Source organism: Dermacentor silvarum, chromosome 1 (assembly GCF_013339745.2).
Source record: "Dermacentor silvarum isolate Dsil-2018 chromosome 1, BIME_Dsil_1.4, whole genome shotgun sequence".
Classification (NCBI taxonomy): domain Eukaryota; kingdom Metazoa; phylum Arthropoda; class Arachnida; order Ixodida; family Ixodidae; genus Dermacentor; species Dermacentor silvarum.
The window spans coordinates 283,314,480-283,341,994 of NC_051154.1; the positions used below are offsets into that span (position 1 = coordinate 283,314,480).

General features: G+C 44.8%; 1 protein-coding gene across 2 annotated transcripts in view; it reads right to left on the reverse strand.

The window, feature by feature from the left end:
- Positions 1-27,515, reverse strand: part of LOC119437182 (ras-related protein Rab-14) — a 44,380-nt gene that overhangs the window by 13,384 nt on the left and 3,481 nt on the right. For both annotated transcript variants that reach the window (XM_037704243.2, XM_037704242.2), the window contains exons 2-7: positions 22,838-23,198; positions 17,545-17,611; positions 12,210-12,297; positions 8,903-8,933; positions 6,449-6,517; positions 2,353-2,492 (exon numbers count right to left, since the gene is read on the reverse strand). In XM_037704243.2, the coding sequence (XP_037560171.1) occupies positions 2,384-2,492; positions 6,449-6,517; positions 8,903-8,933; positions 12,210-12,297; positions 17,545-17,611; positions 22,838-23,121 (648 nt within the window). In that variant the 5' untranslated portion in view covers positions 23,122-23,198 and the 3' untranslated portion in view covers positions 2,353-2,383. The remainder of the gene's footprint in view (positions 1-2,352; positions 2,493-6,448; positions 6,518-8,902; positions 8,934-12,209; positions 12,298-17,544; positions 17,612-22,837; positions 23,199-27,515) is intronic.

A 27,515-nucleotide genomic window follows, 5' to 3' on the forward strand; every position in this document is an offset into this window, starting at 1 on the left:
TTGCACAGTTCGCGCGTTGCTGTTACGCACTGTGACGTGCTTTTTGACACTCGGGCATGGAGGTTCTTTGGATCAAGCGCACCTCGTGTTCGCCGTTTTAGACACTTGTCGAGAGCGGGACCAGGGAAAATTTATCAGTGGCTCGCGGAACCCCGAGCAGGGGCCTGCGGAACCCGTAGGTTCAGCGGAACCCACTTTGAGAACCCATGCGCTAGGACACGCCGGCAGCGGAACAGCTAGGAACTCGGTGGATGCTGAAGGTCGGGAAACGTGATCACTGAAGATAGCGCGCAGCAGCAAACGATCAACCGCAGACACGACCGCAGAGCTGGCAGAGCTGACAAAACACGTGAACGAACACAGTGAGGTTTGGCTTGGCTAAGCTACGGCTGGCAACGGATTGACACGTGTGGTTTCGAGGTTACGGCAGCCGCGGCGCGGTGCGGCGGTGCTGCTGGCCACACCTGCGATGCGAGTATGGTGGGTTCGAGGATATGAAAACAACCAAAATGGTGGCGTCGGTGGTGACTTTGGGTCGGCGGTTAACAGTAAAAAGTCCGGGAAATCGGATGGCGAAGGCTATAAGCGTCCGGAATTTTGGACTTTTTTAATACACTGACTCTATGGGGAACTTCACGGTGCCACAGATGAGTCCGGGAAATCAGGCAGGTCCGGAATTTCGGGCGTCCGGGAAATCGGACGTCGACTGTACTTACGATTTTCTTTTTCAAGAAAAAGATTAATTTACAGCATAATATTTTATACAAAAGCACGAGTACCAAACGCACATTTAAAAAGTACATTTCTGAAAGAAACAGCAATTACAAAGTACGTAATAAAAATTACCAAACACAAATAATGAAATTCGCGGCAAACTTTCATAATGATAGACTTAAATCTTCAGAGAAAAGAATTCTCTACGTCGGTTTGTCAAGAATATGCATCCGTGCATATTTGTTGGTGTTTATATATATAGCATAACAACCTCCGTCGTAAAGGACAGGCGAAAACAATTGAGAGCTCTCGCCAGCCACTTTGGACCCCTACAGAGCGTCTTTCCGAGGTCAGTGCCCGCATCTCTCTAGGGCCGAAACTAGTGGCAGCACATCTTCGCCAAATGAAGTGAACACACCATAAAGAAAATAATAGTTTGGACACTAACAGGGCAGTTGAACTGGCTGTAGATATCAATAAACCAAATGGGAGGTGAAAACGAAACTTGCCGGCGGGTAATAGCCGATGTTTCCTCATCCGAACTAAACTCCGACGACGCGACATCGATGTCAGAGTCATTCCGGCTCGAAAAGTCCAGAAGATCGCTTCTAGGATCGTCAGGATCAAGCAAAAGTGGTTTCTTTCCAGTGCGCACGGTACCGGATGTCGACGCCATCATGTCGCTCAAGTGCACCTCAGCCTTTGAGCTTGCGCGCCCTTTAAATATCCCCGCCGCGCGATAAAATTGTGAACCGCGCAGACACAGAAACTCTACTTTGTATAAAATCCCCGAGGTGGCGCTATGAGTCCATGAGCGCAGCGTTTTTTTCAAAATGGACGCTGAAAAACTTTGGTCACCGGTGACTGATGCCTAGTGTCGTGATCAATTTTGCCATTATTCGAATGCGAGGGTCGAGTTCAAGCAATGAAACACGTGAAAAAAACCCCGCGTTACAATTGAAAAAATACGGTAATTCTTTAATAATTTAATCTACTTTCCTTGGAGTAGTGCAGGTTCGTGCCGCGGGTTTATTCAGGCGGTAAGTAGCTGTGTTTTTGGGAGCAAGACTGAGCATCACCGCCTAGATTCTTCGTTTCTCGATTATATGACGCCCAGATTATAGAATGGTTTTGTGTGGTCCCCTCAAAGTCATACAATCGGGGTTCCACTAACACATTTTGGCGTGTATAACCTGCACTGAAAATTTTATCAATTTAGCAGTAAAATTGGGGTGCGGGTTATATGCACTTGGTCTCGAGTAGCGGCTTCACAGTTGCAAAAAATTTTGCCTAGAAATGCGGCTTCATGGCAACAAACACTGCGCTGCTGTGAGGCCACATTTCCAGAATTCGTCACTCCTGTGTTGGCTCAGTGCGCACGCGCTGCCTAACTCAATGCTGCATGTAAGCCCTCCATTCGTTGAGCTCAATTCAATTTAAACAAATTTTCGGGCCCCTCTGAGTTTGCATTACCGAGATTAGACTGTACTGAAAATCAACATGCCTTTGGCATAGTTGAATGTTGCCACAGAATGGGACAGTATTCCAAAATGTACTGCATTGCACCTGTGCACAACTTGCACAAGCGCATTCACATTAGCTAGCTTGTCAGCTTGCTACAAACCTGAGTGCACTTACCCGGAAGGGGGGAGGGGAGAAGCAGGGGTTCCTAACAGCCACAAGCCTCCTTGTCTGTGGTAGCCTCGCTCGTAAGGCTTGTCGTGGTCCGTGTCTGGGGCTTGTGCTGCACGCCAGACTCGGCTGCATTCAGGTCCAGGCTGGCAACAACAATGAAGAGCAGATTGACAGCGATGAGCAGAGCACAAGCTTACTTTCGCTTAGTGTGTTAATGGCTTCACGACAGATCAACACGAGTCTGAAAATTGATATTTCAGATTCCATTGAATATTTTATATTTTATGCGGGTATCACTCGGTAGCACGAAAGTAAACTTGGGCTTCTTTAGCAAATGGATAGTGTAGGAGAAAAAAAAAATTCCGAAGTCCTTCACTGTGGAGGTACCATTTTCATGCACCAGGCATTCTCGCAAATTCACGACTATGTGAAATACGAAATACAACGGCTATAAAGATTGCATTCTTTTGCGTGAAACGTATACGTAAAGAAGAGTCAGCTAGCATTGTTTGGGGCTTCTGTGCAAAACGGAAGTGTTTTAGAAAAATTTCTCAATTTACAAAACTTTTTAAAAGTTGCTACATTTACGAATTTATATCTGCTAAAGGCACATAGACTTTTAAAATTTAGTGGCCTGTAAGAAGTTAATCTGCTGAACAATTGTGCTGAATATTGTTGCTGTATCACAAATTGCCATTTTTAGAGTTTGCCTCAATGGTCTAGCTTTAAAAGAATTAAAAAGAAAAAAAAATACCATCGCTAATTTTTCTAAAAATTTTGTGAACAGCTGTTCACAGGCCCTGAAAAAAAGAACATCAAAAAACATGCTGCATTATTTTGTTTGCAATGCCAGGGATACAGCCGTGCCATGCCATCCTGCACGGCGAGTGAAGCTGCTGGGGACCTCGCCATTGCCCCAAGAGGAACACAGACACTGTGTCCTGTCACAACAGTTATGAGTGACACGTTATAACAGGTGAAGTGGCATTTTTTAATGGTTTCAGTACCTGCTGTTGCTGGACATTTCACGATTGATTATTGGATGTTATTGGCGCAAGGGCCATGGTGTGGTCAAAGAGCGCGAATTGTGAATTTCGGATGGTAGATGCAACACAGCTGTACAGAGGCCCAAAAACATTTCTTGTAAATTGCATAAAATATACGTCTTAAAATTATGACAACACGTGAGCTGTAAGATGTGCCATGGGCATAAGAGATATGCAACGAGCGGATGAACATTTCATCAATGTTGATACTTATGAACACTGGGCTACCACAAGCTTGGCTGCAATTCGATTCCCCATTGATAATTTGGTTCCATCTGAAGGTCTTGGCTAATACATTTCTGCGGGCTGTGCCTTCCATTCTTTTGATCTGCAGATGGCACTTTCCAGGTAAATTCAGGATCAGCTTGCCCATACCAACACTGTTAAAGACTATTTTTGGCCTGCTGTTTTCCAACAGCATCTCCTGCAAGCATTTGCAAGCATTTACAGTTAGCTCGAAGCCCGCAGTCCCTTGACAACTACTCTTATGCACAGTAACTGGCAGCACGACTGTCACTAGCATTTACGACAGTAGAACCTCTTTCACGTGTTCTGGAAAAAAACTGGAGAAAAAATGTATTAACCGAAAAAACGTACGATCCAAAGTCACAAAAAAAAAAAATGTTGCAGACTCAACTTTATTGACACACGTGATGTGAAGCGTTGCACGAATCATTGCAGCACGAGACACCGATACATACCGAGCCAGTGGCGCCTGAGCTGTATACCAAGACGCATGTTGTCGTTTTTGCGGGTTCGACAAGCGGGTTGGCGTTCCACAAATTCGGCCTGAATCAGCAATTTCTTTAGGCGGGGCATATTGGCCAGAAGATTTGATGGGCCCACTTGGCAAGAATCACTGCGGCACGCGACTCCGATGCGTGTCAAGCTGGTGGTGCTCAAGTGGCCCGAGATGCACTGTCATTTCCCTATTGTGCAGTGTTTTTTTTTTAAGACGGCGGTGGAAATACGAAATGAAATCAAACCAGTTGGCGATGGCGGAATATGATGCTGCCAGAGCGAAACCTGACGCACCCTTGGCGCCGCCTCCAGCAATGACAATAGCACGTGAGGTTATCGCCTATTTAAAAGAGTGCACTACGCTTCTAAGGCACTCACGGCACTACACCACACATGCCGATAAATGAAGATTCTTACTGCTATAGCGAAGCATGAAGCTGTGAATGAGGCGTGCAATCAACCCGTGAGATCTGCTGGTACCGGAATAGGAAGCTGACCGCGCCAACGTTTTCATGACACAGAAGCTGGTGCAGCAAGTGGCTACGTTTTCTATCGCGCGTGCCTCACGCCTTTTCTTGGTTACATGGGATACAGCGGCCGAAAAATGTATAATGCTATTGCAATTTGCAAACGTAGTAAAGATTGGTGCCGAAAGATTGTGCTTTCCGGGAATGTATTAAGAAATAAAAAAGAAGAGTAAGTGTATTGGGTCAATTTTTATGTTTGCGATTGCGAACGTTGCCGCAGGGAAATCATACAAAACAGGATCGTATCAATGAGGATCTACTGTATTTTGGCGTACATACCAGACCAGACTGTCTATTTAGACACCTCAACACTGGACTTCAGGCCTCAAAATTGCTCCTCTAGCAAGAGGCCAGTGCCAGAGAAGCATTTTAGAGACACTGGTACCTTGTGTAGTATGCTAATGCCAGCATGTTTTTATCGCAAATAGCAGCTGATGGTTGCTAATTTTGGCAAATGATTATGGCAAATTTTTCCGGTACTGTCCATGTCAGTTTAGTGGAAGTGAAATCAACAGCCTCCTGAATTTTTAGCTACATTGCACGAGAACACTATAATATGGTCGTACGTCATCCTGAAGGGAACATCGCACTAGACAACTCTTGCACAGGAGAGTGCTTAGTGCACTTGAGAGTACTTCTGCCGGTCTCGCTGGTTATCGCCACTAAAATGACGCGTGATGGACGCTCGCGCGATATAAAGTCGAATCTCGTTAATTCGAACATGCTTAATTCGAGCTGCCGGTTCATTCGAACTGACGCTGTGGTCCCGTCAAAGTTATGTGTATTTCAATAAGCGAAAACGCGCGGTAATTCGAACATACCGCGGACAGACAATGCTCTCAACAGCGCCTCAAATAACGCGGCGGTGCCTCAAACCGGCATTGCTCTGACACCGCCATAAAGCAAAAGCTTAGAAGAGACCCCTTAATGCAGCGGCGGAGGCCCAGTCCGGCCAACGAAACTGCCCACGCCGAAATGCTCACTTCCCGATAATGACAGACAACGAAACTTCAGGGAACGGGTTAAGCTAGCTGGCCCGGCGGCGGCGGCACCAACGCCGGCAAACGCTCGCTTCCCAACAACGGCAGAAAACGAAACTTCAGGGAGCGGGCTAATCTGCGCACGGAGACAGCCGAAGGAGAGGGAGCTGCGAGGGAGCTGAGAGAGAGGGCGAGGGGAGCCACCGAAGCCACTGCCACCGAAGCGGCGGAGTTGCCGAGGCCAAATCCGCTTCCCTGTCGCCCTCCTCCCTCAGCTTCGACGGTCTCCGTGCGCGCCCACCCGTCGCCGTTCGCTCCCTGAAGTTTTGTTTGCTGCCGTTATCGGGAACTGAGAGTTGGCCGGTGTGGGCGGTTGCGCGCCGCGATATTTCATGACTCGCACCGTTCGTGCATCGTGCTATGGTGCTTGAATACTGCAGAAATACGTCCTTTCTTTAATTCGAACAAATTTCCGGGCCCCTTCGAGTTCGAATTATCGAGATTCGACTGTAGCTAAAAATGCGAGAGGCTGTACATTTACAAAAGCTACAAATTGCAAATAAGGCAACTAGGTGGTGACAACTGGTTGCTCCAATTGTAGAAGCTGTGTGCGATGGTCATGACATACAAAGTACGTCTTGCTTCAAAGTGTTAAGTGTGAAACTTTGCACTGTCTTTTCAGGTACCCTACAAAAAAGAGAACCATCCCTTCTGGCATCTTGAAAATCATTTATATTTATAAATATGAAACAGTATTTCAAATAACCAAATGCAACCCATTCTTCAAAAAAATTGTGCACCTCACCTGCCATCCTGAATATTTTGGAAGATCTTCTTAGCAGTCTCGAGGAAGGCCTCCTCAACATGCTCACCCCTATTTTTGAGAACAAGAAGGAAAGGAGTGATTTGTGAATACCTTCAAGAGCATATGAACATCAGAGATGTCTCTCAACTGACTTGTGAAGAGGCAAGACAATACACAGCTGGATTCGATTTGCTCACTGTACTCGATTCTAATGTGGACATTCCCCCCCCCCCCACCCCCCAAAAGTGCACATTTCCCCCCCAAAAAATTTAATAAAATATGCCATGCGAGTTAGAATTTGCACAAAATTAAATCTGTAATGAGTGGTGTCCAAATAGCAGCCCCCAATATCAAATCGCACCTCGGAGTCCTCAGACAGCTACGAGTGCTGTCCACTATTGCTTGGATGCAATAAATCTTCTTTTTCCAAAAGAGGACAAATCGGTATTTCTGTCTCTTGCCATGACAGCCTGGCAAGGAAGCAATCAAGGGATTTCCATTTTGTCTTATTTGGAGGTTTCAAAATCAAGGCGAGAGTTACAATCGAGGACACTCAACTTTCCATTTCTGGTCGTGAAAAATTTTGTGCACGTCACAATCGAGGTCATGTTACAATAGAGTAAATACGATAACTTTGCAGTTTACAATGTACGCACACTTTGTATACATCAAGTGATGTATACAAAGGAAGTGAACAACACAGACATAGCATAATGCAGTCACAAACACGGGAACAAATAGGAGAGCACAACTTTTACACAGCTCTGCCCAGTAACGAAGCTGCCCGTAACCTATCTTGAGGATTCACTAGCCGAGCGACAGGACAGGCGCCAGAAGGGGCGAGGACGGGATGTTTTGTTAGCTACCACGATATCCTACAGCACCACAGACTTAATTATTAAGGGCACTGTATCCAGCAGCGCACCCATCCCTAAGCAATTGACAAGTAGTCTGGCGGAGGCTGCAAACTAATACTTTTCCTAATCCGTCACTATACACAACATTTATCCAGATCACTGTAATACTAACTTATGTGTTAAAAAGAAACAGCAAATCTGTTCCATATCCTCTGGGCATGTCCCAAAGCAGACAGAAGTAATTACTACAGAGCAGCGGGAGGTCATGTTGCTCAGCTCGGACTGTTGTCCCAAGACATGGTCATTGCATGAGCCAAGGAAGCCGCCAAGGTCCAAGGACTCATGGCCGCTTAACACCACCACCTCCGGCACTCCAAAATCCCCGTTTGCCAGGTTTCTACTCACTCACCCACAATGCAAACTGAATTACAGAAAAGAACACAAGTAACAGTACCACAAAAAATAACTAATGATCGGATGTAAAAAATATAAATGGTGAATGTTACTTAGCTAACACTTTCATCTAGGTTTAGCTATACAAAAAAATTCAGAGCCCTTCCCCTGTAGAGAAAATGGCGGTAAGCGAAGCTTGTGGCAAGACAACACTGTCGCAGGCATTCCCCGCATCATTTGCACTAAACTCGGGGTCGGCGGCTCTTCGCTGACATTTCACCTGGGCTTCGGAAGCCTTCACACTAGAATCGGACGACAAGCTTTGCTTACCCTCATTTTGTCGACAGGGGAAGGGCTGGTGATTTTGCCTCTTTGGGTCCCACGTGTGACAAGGGTAGTTCAAGGGCGCGTTACAGGTCCGCAAGCCCACAGGGGTATGTGTCATTGAGCTTGGACCCTTTCTGCACTATCGCCAGGATCGGCCCACATGACAGGGGGTATGTGCCATTGAGCTTAGACCCTTTCTGCTCTATCACCAGGATCGGGCCACTTTTCAGCGTGACACCACCACGACCACTGCCGCCGACAGTTGTGAGCCTACAAAGCTTCGCTTAAAACTCAAATGGGCTGCAGTGCAATTTATGCATTAAAAATCGCACATAAAAATGAACTGTGAATGTAGAGCATTAAACGGCTTTACACAATCATTTTGAGGCTAGCATGCTGCATAAATGAACCATAAAGAGCAATAACGGAAGCTGTATCGTAGGAAATCCATGTACTGTCTACGATTCCCATGGTGACTGAACAGCAGCAGTCACCCATACTTCCCTTCTTGGTACAAAACCCTACGGCCTAACCCAAACTGGATGCCATGCTGGCACACAAGCACACTCCTAAAGCATCCTCGCAAGCATTAAAATACCCATGTGCCTCATGGTGGACATCTCACACATTGCCCATCTTTGTTAACAGCAGCGTCGAGGTGAGCCAGCTGGCCAAGAGCAACCACTATACTAAGTACTCTTGCAAAACGACGACTAATCAAGATAACTGCACTGTGCACTTCTCCAAGGTTTGCTTGTTTTCGAGTACTTCAAAGATCCACTAGAATATTTTTTGCAGCGAGATGGACTTCGAATGAATGCGGTTCTAGTACATAGCCGTGGCATTAAAGAGAATGAAGCAAAGCTGAAAGACTTACGTTTTTGCGCTAGCCTCCACAAACATTAGACCTGCAAGATGAGAAAAATAAAAGAAAGGAGGATTCAGAGAAGGACAAGAACGAGCAACCATTTCGAGGAAATGAACTAGATGACAGTCTGAAAGCACTAACACAACTGTATGTAAATTTTATCAACTTATCAAGCTTTATCAGACTTTTTGATGGTGTTGACTGTACACGCAGATACAAGAAAGGGACACAGGCCGACAGTGAAAGAATGCAGACTACAATGTCAGTGCTTTTTTTTCTCTCTGCCTGTTATATTCCTTAGATATATATGCACATTGAAACACCATAGAAATCAACTGTTGCCAACTAGCACAAGCTTCCACACTTGCATGCTGTATCGAACTTTTTCCCTAGTAAAGTTAGAAATGGAATGATTCAATGGTTGGGGAAGCACTGAACAGCAGGGATGCACGACTGACAACTACACTACAAGGCTATCTGAAAATGCTCCATCGTTGACACCCCAAACACAGTTATTGCATGCATATTTATATACAGTCTAATCTCGATAATTCGAACTCGAAGGGGCCCGATCATTTGTTCAGATTAAAAGAAGTTCGAATTAAAAGAAGGACTTATTTTGAAGTATTCGTGCATGATGTAGGAACGTTGCGAGTAGTGAAATGTGGCGCGCAATCACGTAGTGAGCGAGGGCCACGAAACTGCCCCCGCGGGCCACGAAACTGCCCCCGTGGGCCAACGCTCGCTTCCCGATAACCGCAGAAAACGAAACTTCAGGGAGCGGGCGGCGCAGTCATGGCAATGGGCGCGCGCGGAGACCGTCGAAGGTGAGGGATGAGGGTGGCAGAGAAGCGCATTGGGCCTTGGCTACACCGTCACTTCGGTGGCAGTGGCTTCGGTGACTCCCCTCGCCGTCCCTCTCAACTCCCTCGTAGCTTCCCCACCTTCGACTGTCTCCGAGCGCGCCCACTGCCGTGCCGGCACCTCCGCTCCCGCCGGCCCAGCACCAGCTGAAGTATCGTTTTCTGCCGTTATCGTCAAGTTGGGTGGACTGGGCCTCCGCCGTTGTTTCTCTCTGCGACGCAGCCGCAGCGTTGTCCGAGACGTCGGCTCGTACACGCGTGTTCTGGTGCGACGTTTCTCCGTCAAGAGTGAAATTTCCGTCGCATTTTTTTTTCGTTTTCTTTTTCTCCGCGCGGCGTTGAGGGGTCTCTCTTAAGCTTTTGCTCTACGGCGGTGTCTGAGCAATGCCGGTCGGAGGCGCCGCCGTGTGATTTGGCGCGCTCCTGAGGGCATTGTCGGTGCGCCGTATGTTAGAATTAACCGTCGCAAATGCTTTCGCATTCGAATTACCGGGCGTTTTCGCCCATATGAATACACATAACTTTGACGGGACCACAGCGTCAGTTCGAATAAACCGGAAGTTCGAATTAGGCGTGTTCAAATTAACGAGATTTGACTGTATATATATATATATATACATATATATAAAAAGTGAAAAAAAAAACAGCATGGAAATGTGTATGTGGCAATACTGCTATAAAGTAATCTGTATATAAATTCATTTACACAAGGCAACAAGCCTTCACATTTTTAGTCATGAAAGGCTGAAGGCAAAATAGCTGTACAGTCTTGCATGGCATCTATGCCTAGTGAAAATTGCCAATTTTACTTATGTCCCTGACTTAGCTAACCAGTGCAAGTAAAACTTCACAGTAATAAAATAATTATCTGCCGCATGAACTTCCACAATGCAGTAAACCAGTTTTAAAGAGGTGTCTTAGCAATTGGCTGAGAGTTATAACAGAGTATGAGGTTAAAAAAGTACTGACATGATATTTTCAATTGGTCATTTCTTGCGTTAAATTAAGGCCCATGACTCCTAAACCCTAAGGAAAGCCTCGGAACACTAACTAATTTTTAAATATAACACTCGACTTCCATTGATTCAACCCTGACTGGACCAACAAAACTGATCGCGTTACCCAGTGGGCGCAATTAATCAAGATGCAGAAAAAATACCAAACACCTGTCGATTAATTCGGCAGTATTCGCCCTATTTTAATACGCCCCTGAAACAAACATGCGGGGCCATGTGCCCGAAGTAGAAAACTAATGTATAAGTGACATTGAAGTTCCTAAACAAAGTAGAAATCTTACATGCACCCGATTTTTCAACAGAAAAAATGGGCAAGGGTCTAATATGTGTTGCACATTGGCGGCCGGTTTCCTATAGTCAGTTTCGCCGCAATACATCCATCTTAAGGCCAACCCCCAGGAAGCGAACAAGCAACAAACTTTCAGCGTCCAAAAACTGGCTGCTCGCCGCCGATCCACTCTCTCCCGATATTCACCAACCAGCACACGCTGCCACCAGAAGTGGTCACGCGCGGCTGAAAGCCTGCACAAATGAGATTGTAGCACAGCCGTTGGTTTCCATTAGTCGCCCAAGTCGCACTCATCTGGCCACAATAATTCCTTGTGGGCTGCATCGGCGGCACAGTTAGCGGCGTTCGCCCGCTCTTGCATGAAGTGTGGGGCGACGAATATGCAGCACTGGGATTTACCGCTACGCAATATCCGCTGCGAAAGTTCGCTCCATGGAGGTCAGCACTTTATGCGGTAAAGTATACAAATGCCGCAAGAGCTGCTTTCATTTCCTGTCCGACTGCACTGCGCTGGCAATTTTCAGCCCAATTTTCTTGAATAAATAAAAAGGCACAAATAACATTTAGGTGAATATCCTAATCAGACATTGCGAGCTATAGTTCTCGATGGGCGATTTTTTTTTTATGTGTGTTCAACGCATTCGCTGTCGCCTAAGCTTTGCTGAGAGAAACTGCCATTAACAGGGTTGCTTTTGGGGTCACCATAGGAGTGAGGCGCGTGCGTGCTGACTAATCAAGTTCGAATTATCTGGCGAAGGCCAATGTTAGGATCACAATAACGATAGTTTGAACCCATAGAAATGCATGGGCGCTAGACGGGACCTTGGGTCGCGATCAAATTGACTGAAAAATCCAATTAACTGGAGTCCAATTAACGAAAGTCTACTGTAACTTTTCTATAGCCCTTTTCAGTTTCATTGCTTAGGAAGTTCTAAAACACTTGTTACAATGTAGCTGCACAAAAGTGCACTGTGGATAGACTGCTGACAGCTGGCAACAAAATGAGATCAGACGCAGTTGCAAAAGCAGCTGGCGTTCAGGCTTCCCACATGAGCACTTACGCTATTTCTGCTGTACTACTTCTTTCGTAGCAAAAAAAATAAAAAAAAAAACAAGCTCCTCCCAATGTGCTTCTTTCCACTGCTTACCATTTTCATCAGCAAACTGCTTTGCCTCGTCATACGTGACATCTCTCTGAGCTTCAAGATCACATTTGTTGCCAATCAAGAAGATGACCTGCACACAAAAATGGGGAAACAATGTAACAGTTGACATGAAAAAAATCTGGAATGCAAGATCACTTTTTTTTTTATTGAGTGAACCACAGAACAAGGCTAACAAAATGAGAGCATAACTCATTACCTGGAAGCAGTCGTAAGCAGGATATCCATCTTTCTGTATTATCAATGTGCACATACTTGACAGCACTGACAGCAATGACAGCACATACTGCGTTGTCATTTCCGTTTCTCTGATCTCATCACCCACCACCGTCCTCTTCACTACCATAGAGATTAGCAACAGAGCTTATGTTGCCCAACCCTTTCTCTTTGTTGCGAAGTTAGCTCTTCTAAAACCCCTCCATACACATTTCTGCTAACCAGGTTAAGTACCAGCATCAAGTGGAACTCACGTCATCTCAGCATCTGGTTCCGACCAGAAGCAATGTCACCTACAGTCTGCCACTGCTGCACGGAGGTGCGAGCATGCAACAGCAGTGAAAGGGAAAACCCAGCAAGCTGAAACCCTGTGAGTAAAATTTATGGAAGTGGAACAAGTGTGAGCGACGAAATCAGGGAAAGACGGTGCGCATCAAATGTTGGCACTACTTGGCAAAAGCGACGGTGGCACGTGATAGGGGGTTGAAGCTTTTTCTTCTCCACGAGCCACACCTTTCATAAATGTCAGTATCTTCAGTCAGTCTGCCATGAAATCATTGCTGGTGGCTCGGCCAGAGGAACACTGGCAGCAAGATTAGGAGAGTGCGAGTCTTATTACCAACTTGAACAATCCCACAGTATGTCTGTTGCTTTATTTCGTTACCTAAAGACAGGTACAGAATGAGGGTTTGATTCCCAGTGCACAGAAGTGTTTTCTGTTCCATAAAGCAAAAGTGACGTATGACCTAACATGCGAGTTTCTGGCATGTCCTCCGAGATTGCAACGGCGCACCCGCGCAATCTTGGAGAACACACTGCTGTGTAGTGTACAAACTGTGGCTGCTGCGGAGTGCCGCGATGAGCCCTCTTGCCACTGGGACGCTCAGCCTACTGTGTGCTCCCAACACCGCCTACGTCACCCACGAGTGGCTGGCTGACAACTTCTATGGTCACGTCACTCCCAACTTGTGGCCTCCTAGTTCTCCAGATTTAAATCTGCTCGACTATTTCGCCTGGGGTGTCGTTGAGAGAGAGAGGCCAACAAACAGTCACATAATACAAAAGACTCGCTGAAGGCCCCCATTGCTGACTCAATGGCCAACATCTCTAAGGACCACCTGATCCGTGCATGCAGCCATTTCCGAAGCCAAATTGAATCGGTTACTGCTGCGGATGGCAGATTCATTGATTAATCGTGGAAATAAACCGTAAGGGAAGTATTTCCCAACGTTTGGTGAAAATATGTTGATTTTTGCAGGAGATATTCTTCCCGCCCTGAAGCCAACATTGTGTTCTCAAATACTACCTCACGCACCCGGTATATGCCCAATGGGATGCACAATTGTAAACATGAAAATAAGAAGATGGCCTCGCAGCCCACGGAACTGCTACGATGAAATCGTACGATTCTATCGCTACGATGCAATGAAATTTGAATAAAACAACAAAATAATATTTGGCGTGTTCAACATGCGACTAGGCACCTGACACGCAGCATTTAGATAGCTACCTTCTGTTCCATTGTGATGGTCCTTCGTGTCTGCTTTCCACTTTGCTCGTTGCGGTTGAGCCGCACGTGGCACACAACACAGCGCTGCGTGATCGAGGAGGTAAGCGAACTTCGCCGCGCTGGCTTGGCCGGCTCCTGGCCTCTGAGAGTGCACCGATGCCAATGCAATCTCAGAGGTCACGCCCAGCCGCCAGCCCGCGTGGCGAGTTGCAAATCGCGCGAGGGAGAAGTGAATGCACAGCCTGGGCGTGACCCCAAGATTGTGCCAGAGAGATCTCAGAGGCCAGGCCCAGCTGTGGCTGCCCGAGCGGCGCACCGCAGTGGAAGAGAGAAGCGAATGCACTAATCTTTCCCACCACCGTGCGTAACGCGGCTCGCACCGCCAGGCACGCACAAGAGAGAGGAGTCAAGGGGGAAGTGCGATAGTGAGCTGCTGCTTGTGCACAGCTACATGCGGCGGCGAGAAATACCAGTGTTGCTTGATGGCGCATTCAATGTGGGGACGCGGAAGTTTTGAACTGCAGCGGTGAACGAGTGCCAAATTCCATGGAAAGCGATGTACTCAGTGCGCAACAGTTGAGTATTTTTTGTTGTAGGAAACGAATCTAGTTCGTTATATTCAATGGCACGAAATGTAACTTCGTTAAAATGAGGTACATGAATCTCTATGGGGATTTAAAGCGGAACTTAATTTACTTCGTTATATCCTGTTTCGTCATAACGAGGTTCTACTCATTTATCACAAATTTAGCCAAAGTGAAATTTTGTTGCAGTTGGCCTTTAACCCCTGGACGAAGACAGTAGACGCACACTAGCGTGCACTCAGCGCTGGTGCTTGTCTATATATTAACTGCCATGACAAATTCCGAAAATTTTTTTGAAATGCATAATTTGCGCCAATTTTTTTTCCTACAAAATATGATACCAGGAATGCCTATTGCCTTTCTACTGGTCTTGTTGAAAAAAAAAAGAAAAAAAGACAGCAATAGTCATTGTGTATTATATTTAAGTGTCGAAATTACGAGACTGCACATGTACACAAGCAAAAATTGTGGGAAGGTCACCACAAGTTAACTCTTTATCAGCACCCGAGGATGCTCATTGTGATGACGAGCCACCTCGTCTGCTACCTGCCAATGACCCGGCTATCAGGATCCCACATTTTCACAGGTGTACTCATATTTGAAGCTTTTGAACAACAAATTATGTATCTGCACTGTGCTTGAATAGAATTGTTGCTATTCAAAATGTCTTAACCTTTTGTCAAAAAGGGTCTGATTATAAATGGCTCTAAAATGCCTATTTCAAAATAAAAAGGTGCTAACCTTCCTCTTAATCGCTACTGTAAACACATACCAGATAACACAAACTGCAGCCAGTCAGTTCAGAAAATTGGTAATATAAAATTAAGAAAAAATCACTGCCCAGTACAGATGGTTAACCGTTGAAGCTGAAACGTGCGGTCTTGGTGTTTACCACTTGGGTTAACCTTGACGGTTCATTAAAGTATTTCTCAATTATTGGTTACGTCGTTTCTTAATGAGGTTACACACACACAATCGGCTGCGACTGAGAGAACGACGTCACTGATGGTATGCCTGCAGTCTGCCGTTGTTGCTTGCGTTCGATGGCTCACGTTTGCTCGGCGGCATGATTAGCAGCATACCCCTCCATTGCCGCTTGCGATTCTCCGAAATTAAATTTCTTCAAAATCAAATCTGTCCGTTACGTAAGACATTGAATGGCTCATACCCCCGTAAACGCAGCCTCCCCAGTTAGACGACAGAAGAGAAGTGAAATTCTACGCCGGAATGATGAGCGGCAATTCAGCCAGCTGTGGAAGAAGACGACGAACACGGGAGCAGTGACACGAGCACAACCCGAGGGGCGCCAAAGAGCCAGCTGCAGAAGGCGACACTCGAGCCAATACTGGTGATGATAGTTTTCTGTGGACAGGCGACTAACAGGCACTTTTTCGATTCGGTTAGCCATATAAAGCTTCACTTTAAAAACGTTTATCCTTCGTATTGCAGTTGAGCTAAACCTGCAGGTTGAACCTGACTCTCTTTCAACAAGGCTTTATACGTAAATGAACAGTCCATAAAGCACACTCAAAGTTACCTGCCTGCAAACAGTGCCCTGTCACCAATTTATTATATATTTTTTCAGTTCTTTCGCTGTTCATTCAAGACAAAACGCGAGCTTTGCAAATTGTCATCGCTGTGTATGTTAATGTTTTAGAGCATCACAATCATAAAATTATAAAGCAAGAGGCAGCGTAGCACAGTAGGAAAGGCATGGAAACCTAGCAAATGCAATGGAGGAGTGCCTCCTATTTGTGGCTGCAATGACTTGGGTGTCCAGCGAAAGAAAACATTTTCTTCCCTCTAACATCGTAATAAGCAGGTGGGGTAGCTGTTCTTAAACATGTGCCAACAAATGAGGACTGTCCCAACTACAGAAAATTTACCTGAATTTGGGGCAAAATGAAAATGAGCTTCTTGCATTGAATTCGGCCTTTATCTTTTTTTTTTTTCACTAACGACTTTTCCCTAAAAATGGAAGTCCTTTCTACCCTTGAGATACGCTAATATTCATAAGTGTATTGCTTGTGAAAAGAATTGGGGTAACAAAGAGGCTCTATTTATAGTAGCAACTACGTGAAGCCAACAGACAATGAAACCAGGGAAAGTGTAGTGCAATGTAACTATTATTTTAAATTGAATTGTATAAGTAATTATGACTGAGGGTTTGATGAGCTTATGTTCTTAGTAAAGGGAAGCAAAAGTTGAACTGCTGCTGATGGAAGTCATACTTGCAATCTCTAGCTCCCACAGGTGGCAAGCTGTCGTTTCTTTTGCATTTCACTTTTACTATGCTTGCCGAAACATGCCTTTTCCTTATTTCTGTACTACTCAACATGGAATAAGGCCCCATATCACCTTTTATCCGTGGTATCTTAGTTTCATTTTTATGCTTGCCTTATGCTAGAAATTTTGTTTTATAGCACCTTTTCTACTGACAGGGCAAAGGCATGCTACTTGTAACTACGCTTATCAGCCCGGTGTGAAGACAACAGTATTCCCACATTCTTATGCTATTTGGACAAACAACGCAAACCTAAAAATTAAAACATTATTATAATAAAAGATTAGAAACATTGCATTAAAATACAATTAGAAAAACCACTGAATCAATACTATCACTGTTTGACTCTTATTTCATCTGTCTGCAGCAAGACATATACCTACTGCTACAAACTTTACATTCTATGCCCACCAAAACCACTCAGCTTTAAGCAAAAGCAGATACTTCCAAAAGACAGAAGCAAAAGTGGTAAGTGCAACCAGCACTCGAGCAACAATGCCCAGTTTCAGCATCACTCTGCATTTGCCTACTTAGCAATTTTCATAATGGAATGCACTCACACTATCAGGACATGTGCACAACTTGTCCTACAAAGTGCCTGGTATGCGCTAACCATACTATAAATGGGGCGATGGTGAAACCTAATGCCAGTACTGAACATTCCATGCAGGAACAATGCCTGGAGGGCAGCACGCAGTGCAGTGGCACAAACAAACAAGGACTCACTGTGTTGGGGTTGGTGAGGTTCCTCGCATCAGTTAGCCAGCTGCTGAGATGGTTGTACGTGCTGCGCCTGCAGACCCCAAGACACGAAAAACATGTGGCACTCTTCAATGTGCATTCAAGACCACAGATCCTAGCAATCAGGCAGGGGCCACTATTTTTTACATAGTTCCTAATGAAATTTAGCAGACAGCTTATGAATGAATGAATAATTTCTGGAGTTTAATGTCCCAAAGCTACACTAGGGCTATGAGAGATGCTGCAGTGAAAGACTCCAAATTTATTTCAATCACGTGCGGTTCTTTAGTGTGCACCCAAATATAAGCACATGAGCATGTTGGCAGTCCGCCCCTCTTGGAATAAAGCCGCCATGGCTGGGAATCAAAACCCTTGACCTGAAGAATGCCATGGACAATGAGCAACCACATTGGGTAACACATGGCTTTTTACACTCCATGGCAAGCAAGTGGGAATACATTTGCAAACACAACGATCGACCCTCAACAAAGTACAATGACACTCGACAGAAAGTAATGATGGTTACATCTCTTCATGTAAAGGCCTGACCTTTCTGTAAACCTTAAAGGGTCTGAGGAAAAAAAAAAGGCAGGGGGGGGGGGAGAGGATTCTAACATTTAATAGGTTCACCACTGTGTAAGAGCTGTCATAGTTTTGCACTAAGTCATGCTGTTGGAGGCCAGACCAGCAAGCTTTGTGCTTACGTCATGTGATTAATCACCTGGTCACTTTCATTTCACAATGCGCATTCTACAAGGGATTGAGGGTCTATGAGTAAGACATCTTCGACCAGGTTTTGGGACAGCTACAGGTTATCTGCAAATTTCCATAACCAACCCTCCCGCACCTGATAAAAAATTTTAGATGCAGCAAGTTTAAACAGCATCCAAGAATTCCCTCATGTGCGTACCTTTCTGTCTGTGTCCTCCGACAGTGCTTTCAAAAATAAGCAAGTCACATGCTAAATTTATGCTTTATCGTCCTGTGTTCCTGCTCTAAACAAATGACACTTGCTGCCTGTCATTCAGTGTGGGCCTAAGACATGTAGCCAGAAACTTCGTGCTCAATACCAAAACTTGGCAATCATTAAAGGGTTAATAATGAGGGAGTAGAGGGAAATACATGCCAATGATTAGTAAAATTTAAGAAAGGCTGCCTTTACACACTTTGAAGTAGCAATCGTTATGTCTTGTATAAGAGAGAGCAGCAAGCAATTAAAACTGCCACTTCTGGATTTCTAGTGCCAAAAGAGAAAAAATGGCACCGAAAAGTTCCGCTTACGAGTGAATGGGAAGCCCAATTTTGTTAGTCACAACCATATGAAGCCAACTGATAATGAAGCGAAAGGGAAATAAAAGTGGCCAAAAAAATAACTTGCCGCTGGAGGGAGCCGAACCCACAATCTCCCCATTACGCATTCTTTGCACATTGTGTGCTGTGTATGTATTAGGGTATCGGACACTGGCGTGGCCCTACAAGTGTGTGCCCGGAGGGCCTTAAGGGACTATCCATGGTGGCTAGACAAGCAATGGCATTCTTCTGGCCAGCATACGAGCATGGGCTCAATTTGGTGGTCCCATTCTGATGACGGTGGAATAGATAGAAGAGAATACAAGAACACCTATACATCAAGATTCCAATGTGCATTAAACAGCTGGTCAAAATAGGAGCTTCTGATAGCCAAGACACATTCTCGAGTATTGCCAAATTCCCACCAAATGACAAAAATGCAACAAAGTGAACATGCTGAATGAACGAATAAAAACAACAAAGAGCGCAACAATGTTGAACTCACAATGGTGTGAAAGTGACAATGGAAGAAAACAAGCACAAGACCATCTGCCACTTGTCTCATCACCTAATAACTTTACTCTTATGCAATGCTGAATTAGCACTATAATGTGACAAAGCAGGTATTAGAAAAACTATTGCCAACCAGGCCAAATTTTGAGCTCACTATTAACAGCAAACCAGATTGGAGGGTTAGTACTAGTCACTTGTGGCCCGCATGTCAAATTTAGCAGCCTCCTAAATTTTCCACGAGTTCTGTAATCTGATGTAAACAAATTTATTTTGAGAAAATAGGCCTCCAAATGGTCAAAACTATCAATGAACGGTCACAGAAGTGCTGCCTGCCAGCTGCTAAGCCCCTTCATGGTCAGACATCATTTTTTTTTTTTAAAGATAGTGGGGCAACAGCAGTGACACGCATCACTTCCATATTACACGGAAACAAAAGTTTCTTGTGCAGCTACAGTTAGACTCAGGGGCACTGTTATATGTTTACCTATTTTTTTGTGGTTGACTTCTTAGAGATTTCAGGCCATGTTTTGTAGCAATATTAATAATAATAATAAAAGCAAGCCACCTAACATTTGGCCCACGCTTCATTGTTTGCATTTCGTCATACTGCCATCAGAAAGCTGCTTTTCACTATGTTTACACGGGCACCAGCTGCAGTCTTTCTAACTTATTTTGTCACTGAATTCTCACAAAAAAGAGCTGGCTGCCTGAACTGGCATGCCTCGACAAGATCATGCACAAAGCTTCACTGTAGTACTAAAAGCTTGTTATTTAGCTATGAAGGAATATATTCCCTATGTGCCAACCTGTGAAAATTAAAATTCATAAAATTCGTGACTCAAAAAGAAAGGGGTTTACTTTTTGAGCACCTTGAAGGCCACGTTGTTTCAGTCTTCGTGTTCTACAACATAGATGGCAGCCATTATGTCAATGCAGGCGCATTTATTGGGCGCAGTCAATGGGTGCATTTATTGCAGCCTATTTTCTACTATATAGACGGCAGCACTATGTCAACGCTCAAAGACAAATTTTTGCACCTTTCGGGAGATTTGAACAATGGCGTCTGCCGTTGACAGCTCGCACGTGAGTTGCGCGTGCAAAAGAAAGCTGCTTCTAGACTGTGACTGTCCTTAGAAGTGCTAGCATGCACAAAAAACTTTCTTCGACAAAAGAACATTGCTTTGCAGAATAGCCAATTTTGAAACTGGGTAAAATAAACTTTTTTCACTCGTTTCTAACTGAACTGTTTGTGGCAATCACAAATGCATATATGTTGCATAGTGAACAGGTAAAATGAAGTTTCACACTTTAAACATAAAGCAAATTAGTTGAAAAAGCTTCAGAAGGGTTTTCGATGGCATGAAGTTTGGAAATAAGCCATGTACAGTGGAACCTGTACATGGGACACTTAGTGGAACCCTGATTATACGACTTTGAGAGGACCATGCAAAACCGTCGTATAATCCGGGCGTCGCATAATTGAAAAACTAATAATATATAAGAAACTAAGAAAAACTAAGAAGAAAAATGGGTTCAGACCGCCTGAATAAGCCCACGGCACGAACCTGGACTGCTTCCAAGAAAGGTAGATTAAATTACTTAAAAAATTACCGTATTTATTTGATTGTAACACAAGTTTTTCCTTTTCATGATTTTCGTTACTTGAACTCGACCCTCGCATTACATTCGAATAACGGCAAAACTGACCATTTTAAAACAAATATTCTAAATTCCGCTATGTTTAGCGTTACGTTGGCAACCTACAACTTCACGTCTCGATCAATCGATCGTCGCTGAAGTCTGAACTTATTTCTGGTTGCAATCGATGTTGTTTTCGCTGTGCTTGTGACTTGTTATGATGCCCCAATATCCTATGGCCTTTTGCGGTTCGACTCCGTTCATTCGCGATGTTATGTTGAGGCAGCGCATTCGGTATGACGGTCGCTCCAAGAGATGAGCAATTTTCATGGCCGAGGAGCTGGGAAAGTCTGCACCGGCTCGGTGTCTCGACGTCAAGGAGTTGAAGATTGGCGTATGGCGGGACCAGCGGCAAGCCCACTTTAAATGCTAGGCCAGTCGGGTAGGCTCTGTGCAACATGAAGTGGCCTGGTACTGACCTCAAATGAAATGGTTGTGCAGTCTTTTAAGAAGTACTTGAATCTCAAACAAGCTCGGTGGCACGGAAGATGACAATTCTCGGGCGATCACTTTTGGAGATAGTTTCGCTTTCGCGAGACTCTGCTCGTCCCAGCATCCTCGAAGTATACTGCTGACAGCTCTGTTGGCGCTGATTGCGAGCTTAGGACAGCTCCAGAAACACTTGTCGGGGACGCTTTCGGTGCCGAGTCATGCGAAACTTCGCGAAAGTGAAACTATCTACGAAAGTGATGGCCAGAGAACACCGCCCAAGGAAAGCTGTCTCTTCTTCAGACGACAATTATGAGTGAAGAGAACATCTCCGAATTGCGATTCCTTAAATAAAGGTAACATTTCTTTTTCCGTTCATCTTGTGTTACATTAGCGGTTTTACTTTATTTCGCGTGACTGGAAAGTCGCCCCTCGCATTACATTTGAGTAAATATGGCATTGCACACCCGTTGTCAGCCGCCTGTAGTGTGCTTACGTGCCAGCCTGTGTTTGTTTGTTTTTTTCCGGATGGTGCCAGAGATGCGTCGCACGAGGCAGGTCAGCGTAAAATTGCGTGTAATAATCGAGGTTATTAATACCGGTTTAATATTATATATATTATAATATTAGGTTTTGCCGGGACGAAACTAGTTCGTCGTAAAATGCGGGTTATTGCATAACCAGGGGACATACGTATAACTGAGGTTCCACTATATATATATATAAAAGAAACAAGATAAGGCCACTTTTAGTATAAATAATGAAGCACGTAAGGGGTTAACAGTGGTCAAACTAGCTATGTCGCTGGAGTCAATGTTTCGACAAGGGGCCCTGACGAAGACAAGTCCCGTTGTTGAAACGTTGGCCCCAGACCGAGAAATTACTTGTTCGACCACTGTTAAGTCACTTCAAGCCTCCATCAGCCTGTGAATTGCTTGTTTGGATCTTCAAATAAAGCATTTAGTAGCCAGCCAGTGCTGTATGTGTGCACGTCTCACTTTGTCCAATTTTTCGTGCACTACCTCATGTATTGCACATGCTTGCATGTTATGCACCTTATTTGTGTTACCAAAAGTGTGCCTCCTTTTTCAAAAATTCTTGAGCCCTGACCAAAGTGGAATCCAGTGCGAGCAGTGGAGCTCACGATGCCATCCCTTGTACTCCATAGGTTTGAAGGGCGAGGACAACCCCCCTCGTCTCAAGCTCCGTAGCTTTCAGAGCCGAGAGTACCATGTGAGCTCCACTGCACACCCAAGAGCAGTAAACTCTGGTCCCCTGAATTAGTCCTACACCCCAGAGCTGTTCACACAAATGATCCGAGTGCAAGCCACAATACAACCCCAGGCACCTGGTGATGTCGTAGACCATGAGTGCTCCAGCAGCGCCACGGTAGTAGGAGCGGGTGACAGCGCGAAAGCGCTCCTGGCCAGCCGTGTCCCAGATCTGGAGCTTGATCTTTTGACCGCACACCTCAATGATGCGCGTGCCAAACTCAACACCGATGGTATGCGGGCAGTCAGCCATAAACTTCTTTTCGGTGAACTGGTGCAGAAGGCACGACTTGCCCACGCCCATGTCCCCGATTATAATGTACTTGAAGATGTAGGAGTAGTTGTATGGCCCCGCAGTCATCCTGCTGGCTGTGGTGGTGGCTGCTCAGGCTGCTACTTTTCACTTGCAATCTGTCAATCTCCCACTGGATGGGTCACCTGCAATCATTGATTGATGTGTTAGCACAGGAGAGAAAAAAACTGCACAGAATGAACAGTACACACTATTAACCAGGCATCTCAAATGTTTACTTCAGGCGACTGAATTGCTGAAAGACAAATGGGCATATATATTTTTTCTTTAGGAAGTGCAGTACAGGAAAAAATTACTGTACAACACTCTTTCCCAAACAACAGTGGTGCAAGATAACATGCATCTATGAATGAAAGTATACACAGTGGATCCAAAGTTTACAGTGCTCCTATCATGTAGTGGCACTACAATTTTAGTCACAGAGCACGCTGAAGAGGAGCATAAAACTGTCTGGTGTGCGTGGCTGTAGCTTGCCCACTGCCTGAAATTTTGTCCCCATGTGTAAATCTTACTGGAAAAGGATTTCGCTCGATTTGCTCACCTAGCTAAGCAAAATGCAAGAATGATTCCATTAACAGTTAGGTTAGATTACAGGGTTTTACGTGCCGAAACCACGATCCGATGAGGCACGCCGTAGTGGGGGACTCCAGAAGAATTTGGACCACATGGGGATCTTTAACGTGCACCTAAATCTAAGTACGCCAGTATTTTTTAAATTTCGCCCCCGTCGAAATGCGGCTGCCGTGGCCGGGATTTGATCCCACGACCTCGTGCTTAGCAGCCCAACACCATAGCCACTAAGCAACCACGGCGGGTCCATTACAGTTGGCACAGAACAAAACATGGCCAGTGCATGTCTGGCTAGCATCCACAAGCAAGTCGGTTACAGGTGGGTTCTCTGCATTTATTTTTCCTCACATGCACTGCAGTGTTACAGCATAGGAATTGTATTTCAGTTTTATTAAAACACAAAATACCATAACAGTATGCCTTGCCTCAAATGTATTCAACCTCATTGATTCAAAAAGTGGGAAAATCGATAAAAAGCTGCTGTATGGTCCTTGAAATAACAACGAAGCAGGCAAATGGCTGCGTTACAAAACTTCTGCAAACCGTGCATGATGCACTCACTTATCACAAACTTTACTAAATGAGTATTAACCGTTATTTGGGTTAACAATTTGTAGTTAATTTGGTCAAACTGGTTCAGCATGAAATGTAAAAGCACTACATAATGCTCAAAAGACATGGTAAGCACATACAGAAAGTTGCATTCTTACATCTCGTTATGCTAAAAGCTTAGGCTCCAACCGATTCACTCCTTGATCGGGATTTTGCGCAGCTGCATTAAAGCAAGACCTGAAACATTTCTTTTGCAGTGCCTCAACTTCATGCTTCATAGATCTTCCTACAATAGTTTTCAGAATGCACAGCCCACAAAAAAACCCAAATTCTCATGACCTAGGTAACACAACCTGGAATCAAAGCACTGTGTGTACATAGTGCACTGATGGATTTTAAGCTGCATGTTGTGACAGCAACGAAATGAATACTTTTGTGTAGCTTCTGCATTCAAATAAATTTTGTGGGTATCTTAACTAACACTAAATATTAGAAGAACACCAACTCAGGCAGACAAATGCACAACCTGATGCAAGGCTATAAGAATACAATATGTCGTCACTTCCAATGAAAAAACCAGACCGACCTTGAATATGGTCTTCATGACATTTCCACACAGACAGAGTCACAGGTATGTTACAACCTGAACTGCGCCTCATGAGAACACGTGCAGCAATTTCTACTGCGGTAAACGTGCAACTGAAAATAAACAGCTGCCGTTTTAAAATTCATGCCCTACTGAAATGACAATACTGTGAAGAGAAAGCTGCAAATGCTTCATACAACCAGACATGAAAAAACACTAAGCTGTTCCAAGATTTTTAGAAAGCTGGCGTGAACATTCATTGGCCACGTAAGTGAATGAACCTTAATGGCTACCCAACATAACTGAAACAACCCCGGCTTTCTGGTGGGCAGAATAAACTGAGTAGACTTTCTTTAGTCCTTTCAAATCGCACTCCCGTCAATATGTGGCACACCCAAAAGAAACGGATGATCGAGGCCTATAGTAGTTTCAACGTAGGTCCCCGTAAGAACTGTATGTCCCCTGAAGGGTGCACAGACTTGCCGAAGCAATGGAACTTGTAGCACCCATTCCACTATAACAAGAAACACCAATGCACTGAACATCAGTGGAAGCGACATACCTCAACACTGATAACGCTGTGCGTTTAAAAGCCTCCGAGACTGAGCAACGCTGTGCTTCTGCAACTGATTGCAATGACATGCAGTCAACAGTTCCATGACAACTACCAGTGTAGAAAATGCTCTAGAATTGTTTTTGTTTGTCTGCTGGTAGCCAATGTGCAACTTTAAAGGGACAGACAAACCACTCAGAACATGAATTGAGATAACCCCGCTGATGGAAAGATCGTCTATCGTACGGGCTAGAATGGGCCCTGTTTCTCATTAAACGTGGATTTATATTTTTAATTCTTCACTAAAAGTGTCGAAAGATTACCTTTGACGCCCCACGAGGCAAAAACATGAACGTACTTAAGAGGTCTACCACGCGACCTTCTACTTGTGTATGCAGTTCTTATTTTTTATTAATATTGAAATGCAGCAACATTCTAAGTTTTTTTCTAACTTCGTTAGAAAAAACTTAGAATGTTGCCTTCGTTTGTAAATTCGTTTGTTGCTCGTTGTTGCCTTCGTTAGAATAAGCCTTCGTTTGTAGCGAGCAGAAAAGTGGCGCTGCCTTCGCCTTCAATGAGTTGGCTTGGATCGTCTATCGACAGAATAACGATGCCGGGGGCCAGCCAGCCATGACGTAGGCGTGCACTTGGGAAAAAACGCGGTACAACTATAAGAAAGACCTGTACAACAATGCGAACTTATTGTACCAGTCTATATACCTTTAAAAGTGGTTGTAAAGGTGACAATATAGGTGGTTAACCACAGTTGCACTCCCTCCAGTGAAAGCAGGACGATGGGCGGCTTTCACAATTTGCGAGGTGAGCTATCGGCATTGCTATCACTTCTCAGCGTTGCTGAAGGAGGGACTCTTTTTTAGAGGCTGCTTACAAAATATCCACACGCTTTTGGAAGTAACCGCTGCAGGTGTAAACACTACCGAGGGTGAGCTTTTCGTTCCGCATTAAAAACTGGGTACATAAATATCAATTGTCAGTCCCTTTAAGGTTAGGCACAATTGAAATTCCTACTCTAATAATAATGGGGCACAGTTGACATGACACACTTACACTTAGCAACAGAACTGGCTACAGAACTAGCTAGTTCAGCTATCCCATATGCAGCCAAACAGCATGCATTTCTGGGAAGCAGTATCCTTGATGTGATCCAAACCAGAATAAGAGCCAGTCTCAGCATGCTTGGTAGGCCATAAACCACTAACTGTAGCCTCTCGCTTGCCTACACCATAGGATGGTCTGAATATAAAGCGTACTCTGCCATCAGCCACTGGCACTGTGTCTCAACACAGGACAGGTATCAGTATGCGCAGGGGGAACGTGCAATCAACACAGATTTCTTCTTCAGAGGGATGAGAAGCTGCATATTCGTCTCAATCCACATGTCTAAACGAGGAATAAACCCGAAACAAGATATGCAAAACTGCTCAATCAAGAATAAAAGGCAAAAGTAAAAACATTTCCTGCTGCACAGGTGGAAGATTCACTGTACTTTCCTTTGACAGACTTGGGCCGCACATAGTTGTGCAAAAAAAAATGTATCGAACAGCAAGGACACTACTGAACGTTGGGAACAATACAGAATAATGGCAGCCATGTGCTATCGCCACAGGCAAACGAGAATGTAATCGGTGGGCATGCCAAAGGGAGAAAGCCAACAAGCAGGAAAGTGATAAGAATGACTAAGTGGGCCTAGCATTCTGCAACTAGAAATTGAAGCAAGATAATAGATGACACCAGAGAATAGACTGACGTGAATGTTCAGCACGACCTAAAATAAAAAAGGTTGAGTGCAATACAAAGCACAGAGTACTCATTGCAAAGATCTCGTGATGACCCATGTCAGAGCACGACGAAATGAGCTAGAGTGCAATGGCTTCCACGTTAAGAAAGAACAGAAAATACTGTCGCTTAGTGCACTGTGTTAAAGCTGCACGGCAGAATAAACAGTTGCGCAACAGGCCAGCAAATGCATGCTGGACTATTTGCAGAACCACAGGCAAGAAGATACAAAGCAGTTCATCAGCAATGCCCGTACAGAGCAAACGAATCAGTGTACACCCCCCCAAAGTACGATGCCAGCAAAATCTCAACGGGAGCAGCTAAAGGAGCGCCAAAAATGCTGCCACAAAATATGGCACGCACAACATGGCCTGCCACATTTAC